A 20472-nucleotide genomic window follows, 5' to 3' on the forward strand; every position below is an offset into this window, starting at 1 on the left:
TGAAAATAAAACCATAATAGAAGAAGTAAAAATATTTTCAGACAGTCAATCAGCTATTGGAATATTATCATTAAACTGGAAAACTGAAAATCACAGATCCACTTCTCATGAAATAATCTCACTTATTAAATCTATCCAAAAACACCATGGAATAAAAATTAATTTTGAATGGACCCCAGGACATGCAGATGTCAGAGAAAATGAAATAGCTGATAAACTAGCTAAAGAAGCAGCTAAAGAGGCGAATGAAATTGAAAAAGAAGCCTATATTACAGTAACAAAACAAGATATAAAAACAGCAGCAAGGATTTTAGTCAATAAAAAATGGCAACATCGTTCAAACTTGGGACAGTTCTGATACAGGAAGATTCTATTATAATTTCGACCATAATGTCAATGAAAAATTAACACTTGATTTTCCAGATCATAAAACATAAAAAATTATTAGAAATTTAAGATCAGGATATTACCTAGAAAATCATCAAAACAAAATCAATTCAAATGTAGATCCAAAGTGTGAATGTGGTCAATTAGAAACCGTGGAACATTATTTACTTTTTTGTGAAAATTATGAAGAGGCTAGACAGAAACTTATACATGATATATTTTTTAACACGGGATCAGTACATATTGATTTAGAACTTTTATTGTCAATAGAAAAAAACGACAACTCCTCTGTGTCTAGAGAATCACTAAATAAATGCGGTTGTTGGGTGATTTTAACCGCAAGTCGCGCCGTTTTTTATTAAGAAATTTTTTTAGTTTTTTTTTCACTACAAATGTTAAATCATTTTTTTTTTTCCTTTTTTGTCTCTTAACATTTTAATACAGTTGCCACCTATATGTATAATTAAAGTACAAATGAGTTGTTTACCAGAGTGAAAATTGTACACGCGAGACTTATATTTACAAGAGAGACCATCTAGTGTCAACAGCGACACCTACAGAATACAGAATCATGGATAAGAATTTTTAACTAGCCAGTCATGGTGCCCAAAATTTTAGCAACACAATCAAATGAAATTATTACACAATAAAGCAGTTTGAGGCTCTCCAACACAGATGATTACAACTAATTAGAACAAATTCTGAAGGTCTAAATAAAATAGCATACCAATAATCTTTGATAACTGATTCAAGTGTATGTATATTGAATTTAAAATTGTAATTTCTAGATTTCTTCCTTTTATAAAAAAAATCATAACAATTTTGTCCAGATGTGTGTTTTTGTGTGTGGGCCGAAATGACCTTTTGCAATAAATCGCTCAGAAGATTTGTTGGGGATAAAATATGTCATTACATTTTCGATCTTACTCATTTATTTTTTGTTAAAAACGAATACCTTTAAGGACAAACGTTTATTCATATGGGACTCAAACAGATGTACTGATTTTCGATATTAGCCGTTTAGATTTTTAGTTATGATACAGAAAAGTACGGAAAGTTGTTATTTGTTAAACAAAAAATAATTAGGTGCTAGACACAATTTAAACCTACCCTAATTTTTACTTCCTGTGTTGGAATGTTTACTATCAACTTCGACGCCCTTGTATTGAATGCTTATCCTCAACTCATTACAAGTTCCTTTGAGTTAAAATGAATGAAAAGAGGGTAAATGATCACGAAGTTTTGTTTAATGATTTATAAACTTTAAACTTTCATAATTATTTTTAATCACGCACCTGCAGGAAACAGAGAAATCCAAATATTAATAAAAAAAAATTCCGTCCTCAGGTTAGAGGGTCAGTGAAGATCCGTATAAATGGTTTTATACCGAAATTTGAAATCAGTTACAAGGGGTATCAAATAAGAATCTTGTATTTTATGAAAATGGCTGTCATGGCATCAACATTTGCTTTTAACAGATCCTGACCAGGTCAGGAATAACCATTAATTGGTGGATTATACCTTGATTGAGGTATAATCCACCATTTGACATCATAAGATACACCAATTGAGGTATAATGCAGTTTTTAACCAAAATGTTTCTTAAGAGATATACGAGCATCTTTTTGCATATTTACATCTAGGATTTACCATGACCATGATGACAAGAGTTAATATAAATAAGAAAATGTGGTATTAGTGCCAATGAGACAACTCTCCATCCAAGTCACAGTGTGTAAAAAGTAAGCAATTTTAGGTTAAAGTAGGGCCTTCAACATGAGCCTTGGCTCACACTGAACAGCAAGCTATAAAGGCCCCAAAATGACTAGTGTAAAACAATTCAAACAGGAAAACCAACGGTCTTATCTATATAAAAAAAGAGAAACGAGAAACACTTATAACCACATCAACAAACGACAACCACTGAACAACAGGCTCCTGACATGACAGGTGCATACAAATGCATCACGTTTAAACTAGTTTGTTGGCGCCAAACCCTGCCCTAACCTGGGACAGCGGTGCAACGGTAAAACATAAGAACAAACTATGCAAAACAAACAAAAAACAAATATGAGAAACAGCAAAAAACGACAACCACTCAATTACAGGCTCCTGACTTGGGGCAGGCACCTAGAATGTGGCAGGGTTAAACGTTTTAACAGGCTCCAACCTTCACCCTAACCTGAAACAGTAGTGTAACATTACAACATAAAAAGACACTATAAAATATCAATTGAAATGGCTTTACTCGATCAAAAAGACATATAAACAAAAACAAGTAAACATACACTCACTAAAAACCATTTGGTGATGACATGTAATTGTTTCTGACACCTCTTGCTGCATTTTGTCAGAGAAACCCAAAAAGTTATATGACCCTTCTTTTCCTACTTATAAATTCTTAGTTTTCACTTATTAAGTTATTAAACCTTATTTTTGTTCTGTAGTATCTTCCGGTACGACTAACAAATCTTTAAATTGGAACCAATGCAGACTTAACGAAACCAGTCATGAATATAGATCAATTAGTGGATTATATATACCTCAATTGAGGTATAATCCACATTTTCCAGAAACAGCGCAAAGGAAGTCAGATGCAATTACATGTCACCAATAAGAACTCATCAGAGCTTAAAATATATATATATATGCAAAAAGATGCTTGAATATCTCTTCACAAAATGCTGTGATAAAAACTGCATTATACATGTACCTCAATTGGTCTATCTCGCTATATGTCAAATGATGGATTATATATACCTCAATTGAGATATAATCGACCGATTAATGGCACCCTGACACCATAATACAATGTAAATGTAGGACCATAGTTCAAACTGAGTCATAATCATGATAATATGTTGATGGAACTTGACACTCTACAATCATATCAATTTCAATGTCAGGTCATGATCATAGTTGATTTATTTATCGACTTGTATATTTTATACAAGCTTTATAATATTGTTGTATTATGTATAACACAAGGTAATCGCTTGCTCTATACATGTAGTCGAGTGGCACATTGATAGTTAACATCATTGAACATGTATATTTAAAACATGTAAAAATAGGGTATATATTCATGATATATCCATATCAGTCGTCACGTTCAACCACAGGCTCACCAGCCCAGGCTTGTAAAAATGCGGTTGTGCCTGTAAAAATCATCTCTACAGGCCAATAGTGTCTAACTAAATGTTTGTAAAATTCAGCTTTGGGCCTGTAGTTTCAAAAGTTTATCATGAAGACTGTGATATTGGTATTCATATAGTACAAATAACTGATATATATTGGAAAATCAGGGATTTATGATGATGAAGGGGAGGAACTAAGGGGACTCAACACCATGAACACAGGGTCCAGTCCTCACTCACTTATGTTATAGAGTGGCCAGATTGTCTTTGAGGGTAGTTGATGTTCTCCAAGTACAATCAGAATTCATAAAAATGGTGGCAATGTTTACTTGATTCTATAGCTAGAGTCTTCATCAATTTACCAATGGTTTACATGTAGTTGTTGTGATATTTTTAGCTCACCTGGCCCAAAGGGCCAAGTGAGCTTTTCTCATCACTCACTTGTCGTCCGTCGTCATCGTCTGTTAACTTTTACAAAAAACTTCTCCTCTGAAACTACTAGGCCAAATTTAACCAAACTTGGCCACAGTCATCATTGGGGTATCTAGTTTAATAAATGTGTCCGGTGACCCGGCCAACCAACCAAGATGGCCGCCATGGCTAAAAATAGAACATAGGGGTAAAATGTAGATTTTGGCTTATATCTCTGAAACCAAAGCATTTAGAGCAAATCTGACATGGGGTAAAATTGTTTATCAGGTCAAGATCTATCTGCCCTGAAATTTTCAGATGAATCGGACAACCCGTTGTTGGGTTGCTCCCCCTGAATTGGTAATTTTAAGGAAATTTTGCTGTTTTTGGTTATTATCTTGAATATTATTATAGATAGAGATAAACTGTAAAAGCAATAATGTTCAGCAAAGTAAGATCTACAAATAAGTCAACTTGACCAAAATGGTCAGTTGACCCCTTAAGGAGTTATTGCCCTTTATAGTCAATTTTTAACCATTTTTTGTAAATTTTTGTAATCTTTTACAAAAATCTTCTCCTCTGAAACTACTAAGACAAATTTAACCAAACTTGTCCACAATCATGATTAAGGTATCTAGTTTAAAAAATGTGTCCGATGACCCCGCCCGCGAACCAAGATGGCCGACATGGCTAAAAAATAGTACATAGGGTAAAATGCAGTTTTTGGCTTATATCTCTGAAACCAAAGAATTTAGAGCAAATCTGATGGGATAAAATTGTTCATTAGGTCAAGATCTATCTGCCCTGAAATTTTCAGACCAATCAGGCAACACGTTGTATGGTTGCTGCCCCTGAATTGGTAATTTTAAGAAAATTTTGCAGCTTTTGGTTATTATCTTGAATATTATTATAGATAGAGATAAACTGTAAACAGCAATAATGTACAGCAAAGTTAGATCTACAAATAAGTCACCATGACCAAAATTGTCAATTGACCCCTTAAGGAGTTATTGCCCTTTATAGTCAATTTTTATACGACCGCAAAAAAATTTTGGCGTCGTCCTGCGTCGTCCGAAGAAACATTGGTTTTCGCACTCTAACTTTAGTTTAAGTTAATGAATCTCTATGAAATTTTACCATAAGGTTCAATACCACAAAAGGAAGGTTGGGATTGATTTTGGGGGTTATGGTACCAACAGTTAAGGAAAAAGGGGCCAAAAATAAGCATTTTTGTAACTTCCAGACATAACTTGTGTGTTAGTGTATGGATCTCTCTGACATTGTACCACAAGGTTCCATATCACAAAGGGAATGCTGGGATTGATTTTTGGGGTAATTACCTCAAAATTTTAGGAATTAGGGGCCAAAAAATGGACAAAAAACAAGCATTTTTATATGGACAAAATACTTTAGTACAAAACATAATTTAAAGCAGTCTAAGGGAGATAAATCAAATTATATCATTTGAATTACCTCCCTTACACTGCTTTTAAATTATGTATAAAGTAATGGTTAATGAGCAATTAAGACAATTTAAAACAGTGTAAGGGAGGTAATCCACATACAACGTTTTGATTACTTCCCTTACACTGCTTTTAAATTATGTTTAAAGAAATGCATATTTATACAGGAAGACCAGTAAAAATATCTGCAAATGTTGCATCTTTTTTTTTTTACAAAAATATCCATATGAAAGATTTGACACCATATTTTAAATTCTATTATAAAATAGATTAAGTTAGCACTATGATAAATTTAAATAGGTAATTATTTTAAAAAATCTTTTTTATAGGGGGTATAAAGAAATTGTGGGGGTCAATTTTTTCTCATTTCAGATTTCAGAAATTAAAAAGAATTATTCTTCAAATATTTTTTTTTTTTCAAATTTCAAATATTGAAAAATTTCAAAAAGTAATCTTTAATTGCACAGTATGGCACATTAGACTTGTAAAATCTTTGACCACATTTTATTTATTTGTTATGCCAAATCTGACCTTGTATTTAGATTTTTAATTTTGGGCCCAGTTTTCAAATTGGTCTACATTAAGGTCCAAAATTTAACTTTGTTTTATTTCATCAAAAATTGAATTAATGGGGTTCTTTGATATGCCAAATCTAACCGTGTATTTAGATTTTTAATTTTGGGTCCCTTTTTTAAATTGGTCTACATTAAGGTCCAAAGGGTCCAAAATTAAACTTAGTTTGATTTTAACAAAAATTGAATTCTTGGGGTTCTTTAATATGCTGAATCTAAACATGTGTTTAGATTTTTGATTATGGGCCCAGTTTCAAGTTTGTTCAAGTTGGGGTCCAAAATTAAACTTTGTTTGATTTCAAAAAAAATTGAATATATGGGGTTCTTTGATATGCTGAATCTAACCATGTATTTTGATTTTTGGGCCCCGTTATCAAATTGGTCCACATTGATGTCAAAAGGGTCCAAAATTAAACTTTGTTTGATTTCATCAAAAATTGAATTCTTTGGATTCTTTGATATGCTGAATCTAACCATGTATTTAGATTTTTGATATTGGACCATAATAGGTAAATTAAAAAAATTTAAGTTCTTAGACCACATTCATTCTGTGTCAGAAACCTATGCTGTGTCAAATATTTAATCACAATCCAAATTCAGAGCTGTATCAATTTTACAAAATATTTTCCACTGTAACTACCGGGCCAAGTTCATTATAGATAGAGATAATAGTAAGGAACAAGAATGTTCAGTAAAGTAAGATCTACAAAAACATCACCATCACCAAAACACAATTTTGTCGTGAATCCATCTGTGTCCTTTGTTTAATATGAACATAGACCAAGGTGAGCGACACAGGCTCTTTAGAGCCTCTAGTTTAGTTTTTTTTTATCTAGACCAAGCAAAGGTTTCAAGTCATGGAAGTTGCATATTACACATGTATCTAACAATGGTTTAACTTTGAAGACCACTTACCAAAGCTACATGTACATATATGCTGAAATAAGAAAATATAATGATCAGATCACTGACACTGAGACGTAAAATATTATTTGCCCAGGTGGCTGCTCTTGCTTTTTTAAAACATTTAATGATTACAAACTTTACTAAATTTAATTTTGGAAAGAAGTACAAATGGAAGTAATACCTTTATATCCAGTTCATAAATACAAAACTGACGCTCTGAAAAAATGGTGATCTGGATTTTTTTCTACTTTCTAGAAGTGTGCATATGAATTTTATTTATAGAAGCAGAATTTCATCAGTCTCACAGAACCAGCAATTCCCTTCAGCATGTTCAGGGATTAAGAGTAGGCCCAGTGCTTGAAATGACTGACAACAGCGAATTACAGGTTCCTGACTTGGGACAAGCACATACAGAAAATGACTGTTTAAAATGTTAACAAGTGCTCAAAATCGAATCACTGACCAGGGACAATTGTGTAATAGTACAACATAAGAACAAACATAAAAAAATCAGTTAATGAAAGATTTTTAACCTCTTCCAACATGTCCAAATATGTCAATGTAAAGAACTCAATAATTACAACTGATAACAACTATAACAGTAAACGTTTGATTACTGGCTTAGTACATGTAGTATGCTAAAATTTTAGTTTCCAAGGAGACTTAAGTGTTAATATCTGCCAACTTTCAAAATCTACATTGGATACATAAAGCACTTTTCAAAATGTGTCAAACTTTTTTGAGAAAATGAAAGTTCAACCCCTTAAACATGTTTAAGTGACACTCATTTTTGAGAAGTAGTGTAATCAGTTAATAAGTTATAATTTAGGATATCGATGTATCAAAATATTATAATTACCCTCAATCATGTCAATCTACAGTGGATAAGTAACGATGAATCAAAATTACCAACAATCCACTGTCATGACTGTGGAAAGGAATATTTAAAGTTCTAAACAGTTTTATGCCCCCGTCGTAGCGGAGGGGGCATTAAGTATTACCCTGTCGTCTGTACGTCTGTCCGTCCGTACATCCCAAAATTGGTTTCTGTTCTCTAACTTTAGTTTGCCTCAACCAAATGTTATCAAACTTCTACACAATGCTTATTACCACAAAACATAGATCAAGTTTGAATTTTGGTGGTGTCACTTTTACCGTTCTAGAGTTATGCCTCTTTACAAATGGAAAAGTTACTGAATTTTTTGTTTCTGTTCTCTAACTTTAGATTACCTCAACTAAATGTTATGAAACTTATACACAATGCTTATTACCACAAAACACAGATCAAGTTCGAGTTTTGGTGGCTTCACTTTTACCGTTCTAGAGTTATGCCCCTTTACAAATGGAAAAATTGCTGAATTTTTCATTTCTGTTCTCTAACTTTAGTTTAAATCAAACAAATGTTTTGAAACTTATGCACAATGCTAATTACCACAAAACACAGATCAAGTTCGAACTTTGGTGGCGTCACTTTTACCGTTCTTGAGTTATGCCCTTTTACAAATGGAAAAATTGCTGAATTTTCGTTTCCGTTCTCCAACTTAAGTTTGCCTCAACTAAATGTTATGAAACTTGTAAACAATACTTATTACCACAAAACTCAGATCAAGTATAAATTTGGGTAGCGTCACTTTTACAGTTCTTGAGTTATGTCCCTTTATAACGTTATATGCAAAAGGGGGGCATCATCTGTGTCCCACGGACACATTCCCCATTTATTTTTATTTTCAATTATTTTGGCAGGGAGCATCACAATGAGATCTAGTGCATTAATATTGGTACTGTAATGTTATTAGAATGTAGTACCAGTGAAATAACTTCTAAAACTCCAAAATTCACAAAATTTTTTGTCTCTCCTGTGACAAAAGTTGTTGAAGGCGAGACAGGTGTTGCTTTTCCTGACAGTGGCCTTGTCATCGTCGCTGTGTCAATAATTGTTAAGTTTTCTGTTTTAATTAGTTTGATTGGTACTGCTTGTGATAGATCAATGATGTTTTCTATAAAGTTGCATTATTATTCATGTTATTAGTACATAACAGTTTGACAACTATATCAAGGCATTGGAATCTGATGTTCAGTAGTTGTCATTTGTTGATGTGGTTCGTAAGTGTTTCTCGTTTTTAATATAGATTAGACCGTTGGTTTTCCCGTTTGAATGGTTTTACACTAGTAATTTTTGGGGCCCTTTATAGCTTGCTGTTCTGTGTGCGCCAAGGCTCCGTGTTGAAGACTGTACTTTGACCTATAATGGTTTACTTTTATAAATTTTGACTTGGATGGAGAGTTTTCTCATTGGCACTCATACCACATCTTCTTATATATATTGTCCCATTACAATAATCCCATAATATGTTCTTAAATACTAAGTAGTTCAAATAACACCTAATACATCCCTGTTTGATGATTATTTTGACACGCTGCCCTCTTTGTCATGGTCGAGCAACTTTAAATTATTTAACAATGGTGCAATCAATCAGATTGTCTTTCATTGAATTTTCTGCCGATAGGCAAGACATGCAAGACATATCTCTGTGTCAAAAATTTATTGTTCTTTTGCAGCATTTAACAAGGGAATTTCATTTGTCAACGACAACCATCGTGATGTAAAAAGATATAATGCTTCTTCATTGTGAAATGACTACTAAGATATGAGCACAGCTTTGTCCTTCAGTGTCCAGAGAGAGATCCAGTTACGATTCCTTTGCCCAGAAGATATTGATGAAGTCAAGAAACTTTGCACAGAATGGTTCCCTATTGAGTAAGTTTTATTAATAAAACTATGTTAAGATACATTACAGCTACATGTATGATATAAACCTCAGTATAAGGAACAGGGAATGTTGCGTGCTTCCTCAATCAACATTCTCGTTCTGAACATGTATGAAATATTTGTGACTGGAGGTTAAACAACCAACAATTAATCAATCAACGTACAAATTTACAAGCCTCAAAAATCTTTCTGAAGTATTAAATAAAAAAGTTCATTGACAACATTATTCCAAATAGTTTAACGTAATATTTGATTGATTAGATAAAATATGCATTATATTTTAAAGACAGTTGTTTGACGAAAAATAAAATAGAACAGAATCCAATTTTAGAATTTCACTAAATGAATAAAGAAATAACTTTTTATGTTTTCCACAGTACATACATGTAGTAGTCATCACATTGTCATGATTTTTCTTCTGAACCTCAACATTGATTCATGTCTGTCAATATAGCAAATTAAACATTTTGATACCCTTGGTAGAGGGATGGAAAGACCTTTTTTCAGGACGTCGGGATTAGGCCTTTATTTTTGCAGGAATTTGGGATTTGGCCCATATTTTTCGCTGGAATTCGGGATAAACCCTTATTGGGACTCAGGAATTAATGATTAATTTTTCTGGATCTGGGAAAGAATGCTCTATTTTTTTCAGGAATTCGGGATGACACCGTGACCCCCTTACTGCCCCTTTTGGTAGATTTCCCCAATTGGTCATGTTGGTCAGTGAGAACACAGGTAGTGTTTACAATTACTGTGGATTCATTATTTTTCATGGAAAACTAACTTTTGTGGATTTCATGGATACGTTTAAACAATGAATTTAGTTGCTCAACCAAATACAAATTTTATATTGGCATATATACAAAATTTGTCAAAATATCAAAGAAAATTACAATTTATCCTCAATCGATCCATGAAAATTGGTATCAATGAAAACAGATTAATCTACAGTATGTGATCTTTGACTGAAATTCCCGCTACTTCCGAAAGTACATGAAGTCTGCAAATCTTTTTTGTTAAAGTTTGTGGTTAAAATGTACAATGTACATGTAGGTCAGTTTAGAGGGAACTGATAAGGAACAACCTTTTAAGTTTTAACTTTGAGGTAGGTTATGTTTTTTTTTATTCTGAAATTTTTATTTATACCACACAATTCACAAGCATCAAATTAATTTTTATTTTTGACACATGAAGCTCAAAATATATTTGAAGAACTTAAAAATTTAATGGTAAAATCTCTCAATGAGAAATATTATTTTTCCTATCTGATCAAAATATAGTTCGAAGTCAGAATATTTTTTAGAGAAAAATCGTAACCCACCTCAGAGTTAAATGGTTGTTCCCTTATATATGACTAATGTTAAGTCAATGATATTTGGTATGCAGCTGTATAAGAATTAGTTCATCTCATTTCCATGGAGATTATTTGGAACTATATCCTAAGTCATGGTCTACTGACTTTGAAACTTTTATACAGTTTTCATGTTAAAGGTTGTGATTAGGTCAGTTTACCACTAATGGTATGTAGTTGATTTAGCATTACCACATCTCATGTTCATGAAGATAATATGGCATTGCCCTCTCAGTCATGGTTTATTGACTTTGAATGTTTTGCCAAGTTTAAATGGTAAAGTACTGCCATTATAATTCAACATGCATCTTACTATCTAAATTACCTACAGTTGAGACATATCTCTGTGTCAACAGTTTATTTATTGATATTTTACAGATATCCAGATACATGGTATCAAGAAATAACCTCCAATCCAAAGTTTTACTCACTGGCAGCAACATTCCAATCAAGGATTGTGGGTATTGTTGTAGCGGAGGTCAAACTTCTGTCGTCTCTAAACAAAGAGGTCAGTCTGAGTATGTTACTGTGAAGTCAGAAATTATTGCGTGCATTTATTATTGCGATTTTTGAAAAATGGACAAAAATGCGAGATTAGTTATTACATTTTCAAGAAAAACTGCATACAGATATATGTATCAGATACATGTATCAGAGTTCTTATTATTGCCATTCTCACCCAGTCAAATTATTCATGTTATTAGCATTAATATAAACCTCTCAATAATTTCTGAATTTACAGTACTCAATACTAGAGACACAGCTGCCTTATCAAGTCTCATCAAAGGAAACTCCTCCTGAGTCCATCACCTAATTAAAACAAAACACTATTAAATTGGCATTTATTATTATTTTTAAGTTTTTATTATAATATGTACAGGCCTAGGGCATTTTTTCCTATTTTAAGTACAGCGCATTTAAGAGTAAAAATGTATTAAAAAAATTAAATTGACCAAAAAAGTTTACCTGTCATTATTAGGACATTGAGTTATCACAGTGAAAATCAATCTGAATAAAAAAGAAGGAGATGTGATATGTTAGCCAATGAAAAACTATCCACCAAAGACAAGGAGGTAAACAACTAAAGGTCGTCCTACAGTCTTCAACAATGAGCAAAAAAAAATGCCATATAGTAATCTACAAAAGGCTATGGGATGACAAAATGTGAAACCATTCAAGTAAGAGAAAACAACAACCTCAATTTTACAAAAATTATTATCAGAAAAACAATTATGGCAGACAGTGACCAAAGGCTCATTACTTAGGATAAGCACATAAAGAATTTAACAGGGTTAAACATGTTTGTGAACTTTGACCCATTCCCATAACCATGACAACCTGGGACAGGGTGTAACAGTACAACAATAGAACAAACTGTTCAAATTTCTTGAAATAGTTTTGATTATCACTAAGCACAAAAACAATGTATAAAATGACATGAGACACATAGTACAAATATTATAGTTGTCACTATCACTTTTCTTTCGAGAAATCATGATCAAACTACAGTACACATTTAATATACATGTATCCAGTTCTAACAAAAGTCTGTGTAGAATTTGATGAAATTTCCATTGAATCTCTTATTTTATATTTATACCCGCTTTAAATTATACACCTGCTTTAAAAAAGTGGGGGTATACTGTTTTACCTCTGTCTGTCCGTCCGTCCATCCGTCAGTCCTTCAGTCCGTCCTATGATTTTACACATGATAGCCAAGTTGAAAATTTTTGTCACATTTTTCTCAGGAACTACAATACAAGGATTTTTGAAATTTGGTTTCAGGATTTATATAAGTCAGCTATACCGTGTGATGCGTTTTCAGATTCATCACTCAACAACTTCCTGTTTACCTTATACTTTTAGCGGGGCGGGGTATCAGTAGTTCACATATTCACTTGTTTTATCTGAATTATTTTTAGTGTTTCCTTTTTTTACTAAAGCATAGACTATGCAAGTGGCAGTGGTATCATTTAGAGTGTGAGTCTTGCTCACAGTACTTCTAGTTTTTATGTATTGTAGTATAATGTATCAGAAATAATTGTACACAATCAAAGTAATTTTTCTATGTCGGTTCTTATGTGTCTGTAATTATAGAGTTGGTTTTTGCACATGACTCATAAAGATATAGAAGTTTGGTTGTCTACCATTATGTTAGACTTCTGCTCATTAAATATTTTTAATGATAAATATGGAATCATACTGTAACTATGCAGTAAATATTGAATGATACGAAAACTAATGATGAATATTGAATCATACAGAAAATAACGGTAATTATTGAATCATACGAAAACTAACTGTAAATATCGAATCATACGAGAACTAACTGTAAAAATTGAATCATACAAGAACTAACTGTAAAAATTGAATCATACAAGAACTAACTGTAAAAATTGAACCATACAAGAACTAACTGTAAAAATTGAACCATACAAGAACTAAATGTAAAAATTGAATCATACAAGAACTAACTGTAAAAATTGAATCATACAAGAACTAACTGTAAATATTGAATCATACAAGAACTAACTGTAAAAATTGAATCATACAAGAACTAACTGTAAAAATTGAACCATACAAGAACTAACTGTAAAAATTGAATCATACAAGAACTAACTGTAAATATTGAATCATACAAGAACTAACTGTAAATATTGAATCATACGAAAACTAACTGTAAATATTGAATCATACGAGAACTAACTGTAAAAATTGAATCATACAAGAACTAACTGTAAAAATTGAATCATACAAGAACTAACTGTAAAAATTGAACCATACAAGAACTAACTGTAAAAATTGAATCATACAAGAACTAACTGTAAAAATTGAATCATACAAGAACTAACTGTAAAAATTGAATCATACAAGAACTAACTGTAAAAATTGAATCATACAAGAACTAACTGTAAAAATTGAACCATACAAGAACTAACTGTAAAAATTGAATCATACAAGAACTAACTGTAAAAATTGAATCATACAAGAACTAACTTTAAAAATTGAATCATACAAGAACTAAACAAACACAGATTTATTATGTAATGTGTTCTTGTTTTTTTCCAGGATGCAGACATTCTAGCCCCACAGTTTCCATCAACTTCCCAGGTGGCATATATTTTAAGTTTAGGAGTTGTAGTGGACTTCAGGAAACATGGGATAGGTATTTAGACCTTACGTTTTTAGTTTACAAGTTTTGATCAAATTGAGGTTAGGTATTCCTATCATACTTCTATGTTTTACAGTTGTGATTAACTGAAGTATGTGAAGTAAAAACACTAAAGACTTAATTTATTATTTATTTTTACCTTACGTTCACTATTTTAACAGTGCAAGATATTATAATCTAAAAAAAATAATGAGTGTTGACCTCTATTGACTCAAGGTTTTAAGAGTAGACATTTTTTATACGACCGCAAAAATAAAAAAATTTTTGGTCGTATATTGGTATGACGTTGGCGTCGTCGTCGTCGTCTGGCGTCGTCCGGCGTCGTCCGAAGACACATTGGTTTTCACACTCTAACTTTAGTTTAAGTGAATGGATCTCCGTGAAATTTTACCATAAGGTTCAATACCACAAAAGGAAGGTTGGGATTGATTTTGGGGGTTATGATACCAACAGTTAAGGAATTAGGGGCCAAAAAGGGGCCAAAAATAAGCATTTTTGTAACTTCCAGACATAACTTGTGTGTTAGTGTATGGATCTCTCTGACATTGTACCACAAGGTTCCATATCACAAAGGGAATGCTGGGATTGGTTTTGGGGGTAATTGCCTCAAAATTTTAGGAATTAGGGGCCAAAAAAGGGGCAAAAAACAAGCATTTTTCTAGTTTCATGATAATAACTTGTGTGTAAGTGTATGGATCTTTCTGAAATTGAACTACAAGGTTCCATATCACAAAGGGAAAGCTGGAATTGAGTTTGGGGGTAATTGCCCAAAACATTTAGGAATAAGGGGCCAAAAAGGGGCCAAAAATAGCATTTTTATAGTTTCCAGACAATTACTTGTGTTCAAGTGTATGGATCTCTCTGAAATTGTACTGCAAGGTACCATACCACAAAGGGAAGGCTGGGATTGAGTTTGGGGGTGATGAATCATAAGGGGTTTCAAAAAATTTGGGGGGGGATTTTTTTTTTTTCCTTTTTTTTCTTTTTTTTTCTTTTAAAATTTTCCATTTTAAGTTGGTTATTTCTGATTTATATTTAAAAGCAAATAATAATGATATGGTAGGAGATACACACCAAACAGGATGTGTAAATTATTATATAATAAGTATTGTGCAATAGCAAGAAATTTTCAATTGCACAGTATTGCACAATAGCAAGAAATCTTTCATTGCACAGTATTGCGCAATAGCAAGAAATCTTCAATTGCACAGTATTGCGCAATAGCAAGAAATATCCAATAGCACAATATTGCGCAATAGCAAGAAATTGTCAATTGTACAGTATTGCGCAATAGCAAGAAATATTCAATTGCACAGTATTAATTGCTTATTTCTTGACCAATTTCAATGGGGTTTTATTCTTGAATTCTTGGGGTTCTTTAATATGCTGAATCTAACCGTGTATTAAGTTTTTGGATTTTGGGCCCCGATTTTAAATTGGTCCACATTGAGGTCCAAAGGGTCCAAAATTAAACTTTGTTTGATTTCATCAAAAATTGAATTATTGGGGTTCTTTGATATGCCGAATCTAACCGTGTATTTAGATTCTTAATTTTTGGTTCCGTTTTCAAATTGGTCTACATTAAGGTCCAAAGGGTTCAAAATTAAACTTAGTTTGATTTTAACAAAAATTGAATTCTTAGGGTTCTTTGATATGCTGAATCTAAACATGTATTTAGATTTTTGATTATGGGCCCAGTTTTCAAGTTGGTCCAAATCGGGGTCCAAAATTAAACTTTGTTTGATTCAACAAAAATTGAATATATGGGGTTCTTTGATATGCTGAATCTAACCATGTATTTAGATTTTTGATTTTTGGGCCCCGTTATCAACTTTGTCCACATTGAGGTCAAAAGGGTCCTAAATTAAACTTTGTTTGATTTCATCAAAAATTGAATTCTTGGGGTTCTTTGATATGCCGAATCTAACCTTGTAGTTAGATTCTTAATTTTTGGTTCCGTTTTCAAATTGGTCTACATTAAGGTCCAAAGGGTTCAAAATTAAACTTAGTTTGATTTTAACAAAAATTGAATTCTTAGGGTACTTTGATATGCTGAATCTAAACATGTATTTAGATTTTTGATTATGGGCTCAGTTTTCAAGTTGGTCCAAATCGGGGTCCAAAATTAAACTTTGTTTGATTTCAACAAAAATTGAATATATGGGGTTCTTTGATATGCTGAATCTAACCATGTATTTAGATTTTTGATTTTTGAGCCCTGTTATCAACTTTATCCACATGGAGGTCAAAAGGGTCCTAAATTAAACTTTGTTTGATTTCATCAAAAATTGAATTCTTGGGGTTCTTTGATATGCTGAATCTAACCATGTATTTAGATTTTGGATATTGGACCATAATAGGTGAATGTCCAATTTAATAAAAAAATTTAAGTTCTTAGACCACATTCATTCTGTGTCAGTAACCTAAGCTGTGTCAAATATTGAATGTTGTGTCCATACTTGCCCCAACTGTTCAGGGTTCGACCTCTGCGGTCGTATCAAGCTGCGCCCTGCGGAGCATTTTATTGTACTTGTCTACTGCTACAGATTGCATGTTCACCTCTATAGAGGTCTCCAAGTTTTGTATATCATTGGAGAGCTAAATCATACAGTGTTCCAGCTAGGATTTCAAACGGGCAGGGAACCAATCATGAAAAGGGGATTTTAGCACGCTGATTGATAATTCAAAAAGGTCATGTCAAACATTGTCTTTTATTATGTAAACAGCAGGGTTTCAGCTAGGATTTTGAGGGCTTTAGTCACTTTTGCGCGAGTTGAAAATCAACCTTATTTTTGGTAACAGAAAAGGACCAAGGACGTGTATTACTAGCTATACATATGCCTTAGTCCTTCAAGGACTAGGATCTTTGAAGGCCTTAGGCATGCTACAAATGTAGGCAGTTATTGCATGATTTGACTGATGTGATGCTTAAATATGAAGATATAGACATATACATATACCCCAGATTTGCATCTATTCATACTGAATATGAATGATGATTAATAGAGGGCTATAGGTAATCCTTTGTAAAAAATGATGATAAAATAATTTGTATATTTCAGCTTCCCTGCTGCTGGACAGTTTAATACAAAGTCTGACCACTAAAGAGAGATCAAACTGTAAAGCTGTGTATCTACATGTGCTGGCCACAAACCACATAGCTATCAGATTTTATGAGAGACGTAGATTCAAGGCACACAGTTTTCTACCTTATTACTACTCCATTCAGGGAAAACCTCGTGACGCATACCTCTATGTGATATACCTAAATGGTGGTAAAGCTCCATGGTCATTTATATATCCTTTTATAGATGCATTGTTTATTATACATGTTATGAATTATATTAAATTCGCCTCATTTGAACTATGTTGTATAGTTATCTCATTGGCAATCATATCACATCTCATTTTATATAATAATAATGATATTGATAAATTCTTTATTTAAAGAGGGTAAACACGGTTAGTTACAACAAACTTATCTTCCAAGAGGCCCTCAAATACAAAAACAATACTATCAAAAACAGATATGTACAAATACCGGTAGTTAATTTACAATCACATAGTTTAATGTTACATTATAAAAGAGAACAGTTAAAGGGGTAAAAACTTTTTATTTTAAAAATTATGGAGTAAAGAATATAATATACATATCAAAATACTGAAGTCCATTGTAGAAAACAGAAACTTATCAGGACTGTGTCAAGTACTTCTTGATATTTTGTTTCAAAGTAAAATTGTTTTTGACTTTAAACATTTTGTATGGTAGTCCCTCCTGTAGAACTGATCCTGAGTAAACAAAAGATTTTTTAAACAGCTCTGCTTTGGCATAGGAACTATCAGATTACCTTGAGTAACACCTCTCAAAGAGTTGGGATTATATCTGATATCAGTTAAAACATTTGAACTAGGTACATTGAGTAACATTGGTGCTTCCAATGGACAAATTTGAATAGAAGTAATTATTTGTGGTATTTAAGGTGGATCATTGGTATATATTTCCCCAGATAGAAAAATTGCCCAAATTTGCATAGATTGTTCATGAAAAAACAACTATTTGTGTTAAAAAGAAATCTATGAGATAGAATTTTGAAATAAATTATGAGAAGATAGGATTTCAAAAATGCTTTAAGAAAGTAAAAAGAAAAAATGGTGTCACCAACCTCGTTTTCTTGCTACAAGTAAAAATTGAAAATTTATCTATCATTTCAATGTAAAAATTTTACTATTTGAGTTATCTCCCCTTAAATGGCTTATGTTGACAATTTGATTCAAACAAACACAAATATTTGGTATTTGATAAATCAGTCTGAATAATGCAACAAATCACTTGTTTTTTATTCCAATAAACAAACCCATTAATTACCATTTTGTCTCAAAATTTGCAGATTTAAGCAAAGAACTAGACCTATTGTGAACTGCTACTTTAAAATCCAAGATGGCGGTATACAATTAATCTACCTTAATGCTATTTTTAACTATCATCCACCAAATTTCTTTAAATAAGGGGCTGAAGGAGATAAAGGATATGTATCTAAATGTATCATGCTGCCCTTTTTTGAAGTTTTAATATTCTTGTTATCCCTTCATTTTTACATTCTCCATAATGAAGTCCACTGGAGTGGACAGTTTCCATAAATCTGAAATAAACTTTTGAAGATATTTAAAGGGCCCTCAGGTTTTCTTGTAATAATACATAACATAAACAAATTTAGAAACACAAGTTTCAATGATCAAAACAGAAAGTAGAACAGAGCTTTGTTAGATCCTTGATAGCAAAGGGTGGACGCAAGATTTGTATTTCAATTAAATAAGATCTGTGCATTTTAAATGGGATAGTTAATGCACATCTAAGCTGTGCATTGTCCAGAATATTGCTCGGTTAGATTTATTGGACTTTGTATGTATTATGTGTTAAAAGTGAATACATTTACTAAGTCGTATGGTCAGATAGGGGAAATTTAGGTGAAGAACTAAAATGAATATGTGCAACAAACAATATTTTCCTTAATTTATGAACTGATTATATGATGCAATGTGGAGAAGTATTAACCAAGTTACAGCCATGTGCTTTACCTAGCCAGATCATCAGGACAGTGAGGGGATGGATCTGTCGATTGTTGGCTGGAGCCACGTCAAATTACAGCAGCTAGCATCAACAGACATATGACCTGTGCAAGATAGAAATCAACATGGTTACCAAAATAACTCCTCTGAGAGTCATTGATTTTATTTTGGAAATAGAAATATGGCTGTTTCATTTTTTGTAATATGGTAATCAGTATTCAGGGAAAAAAGTAGTGGCAGACCAGGACAAAATGTCTATGCGAGTTTTTGCAGTTTGAAATTCTTCATTGGTTGTATCTATAACATACACTTCAGCTGGATTGTACAACCAATAGTTAGAATAGGTCACAATGACTCCAAACAATAGTTAGTATTGGTCACAATTACTCATAGAAATTTATCTTTCTTAGCGTATATGCAGTGATTCAGAAAGTTGTCTTCCGGAAACATCCTCTGGTGGACCAACACAAATTTAACTGGAATCTGTTGAACCTAAGAATTGTTCAGAACAAAGATAAAGTATCTTGCTACATATTAGGATTTCCATATGTGTCATTTGCATAACTTTATGTAAGAGGTTCCAATGTAGTAAAGTCAGTCATCCAATAAGGGTAATGTAGGTAGTATTTTCCCCAAGACAAAGTTTACTTTCCATGAAATATTTGTGAACATTGAATTAATATCTATCTGATACAGTTCATGTAACATTAATGCATAATAATTTTTTGTAAATATTTCATTGATTTTTTACATTTTGAATTCCAAAGAAATAATTTTTTACTATTATCAAATAGTGGTTAATGTGTCTTTTTGTTTGTCCCTTCATTCATTTTGCATTTGCTTGTCTGTTCTTTCATCATGGCTGGATTTTTATGAAATTTTCAAAGAATCTTTCTTACATAATCATAATAATGTAAGTGTGCAATTCCAAAGTTCATTTTGTCATCTCATTGAGTTTATGGGGTTTCCATATATCAGAATATGGACTTGGACAATGCCATATGTCCAACAGCATGACAAGGGGTTTGGCAATATTGTATTTGCATCTATTCTAAAACAAAATCGAATATCAATGAATCTTTCATATCATCTTCATTGAATCTTTCATATGTATGTCACCTATATTAGGCTCCAACATAGTCAAATCCACCTTGCGACAATGGGGAGTTTGGCAGGTGCGATCTTGTTACCTGATATTTCATTTAGAATGACCTGTGACCTCTGGAAATGTTCAAA

The 20472-nt window shown here is 32.4% G+C and overlaps 2 protein-coding genes across 2 annotated transcripts in view; one reads left to right on the forward strand and one right to left on the reverse strand.

Moving 5' to 3' along the window:
* The window catches only part of LOC127709174 (uncharacterized), a 243365-nt gene that overhangs the window by 127045 nt on the left and 95848 nt on the right, over positions 1-20472 (reverse strand). The gene's annotated exons all lie outside the window — the stretch shown is intronic.
* LOC127709176 (N-alpha-acetyltransferase 60-like) lies at positions 1524-20339 on the forward strand. The gene is made up of 6 exons (XM_052214543.1): positions 1524-1611; positions 9436-9634; positions 11376-11505; positions 14067-14163; positions 17232-17466; positions 19190-20339. The coding sequence occupies exons 2-6, from the start codon at positions 9525-9527 to the stop codon at positions 19320-19322; spliced, it is 705 nt and encodes a 234-aa protein (XP_052070503.1). The 5' UTR covers positions 1524-1611; positions 9436-9524; the 3' UTR covers positions 19323-20339.

Source organism: Mytilus californianus, unplaced genomic scaffold (genome assembly GCF_021869535.1).
Source record: "Mytilus californianus isolate M0D057914Y unplaced genomic scaffold, xbMytCali1.0.p SCAF_7, whole genome shotgun sequence".
Taxonomy (NCBI): domain Eukaryota; kingdom Metazoa; phylum Mollusca; class Bivalvia; order Mytilida; family Mytilidae; genus Mytilus; species Mytilus californianus.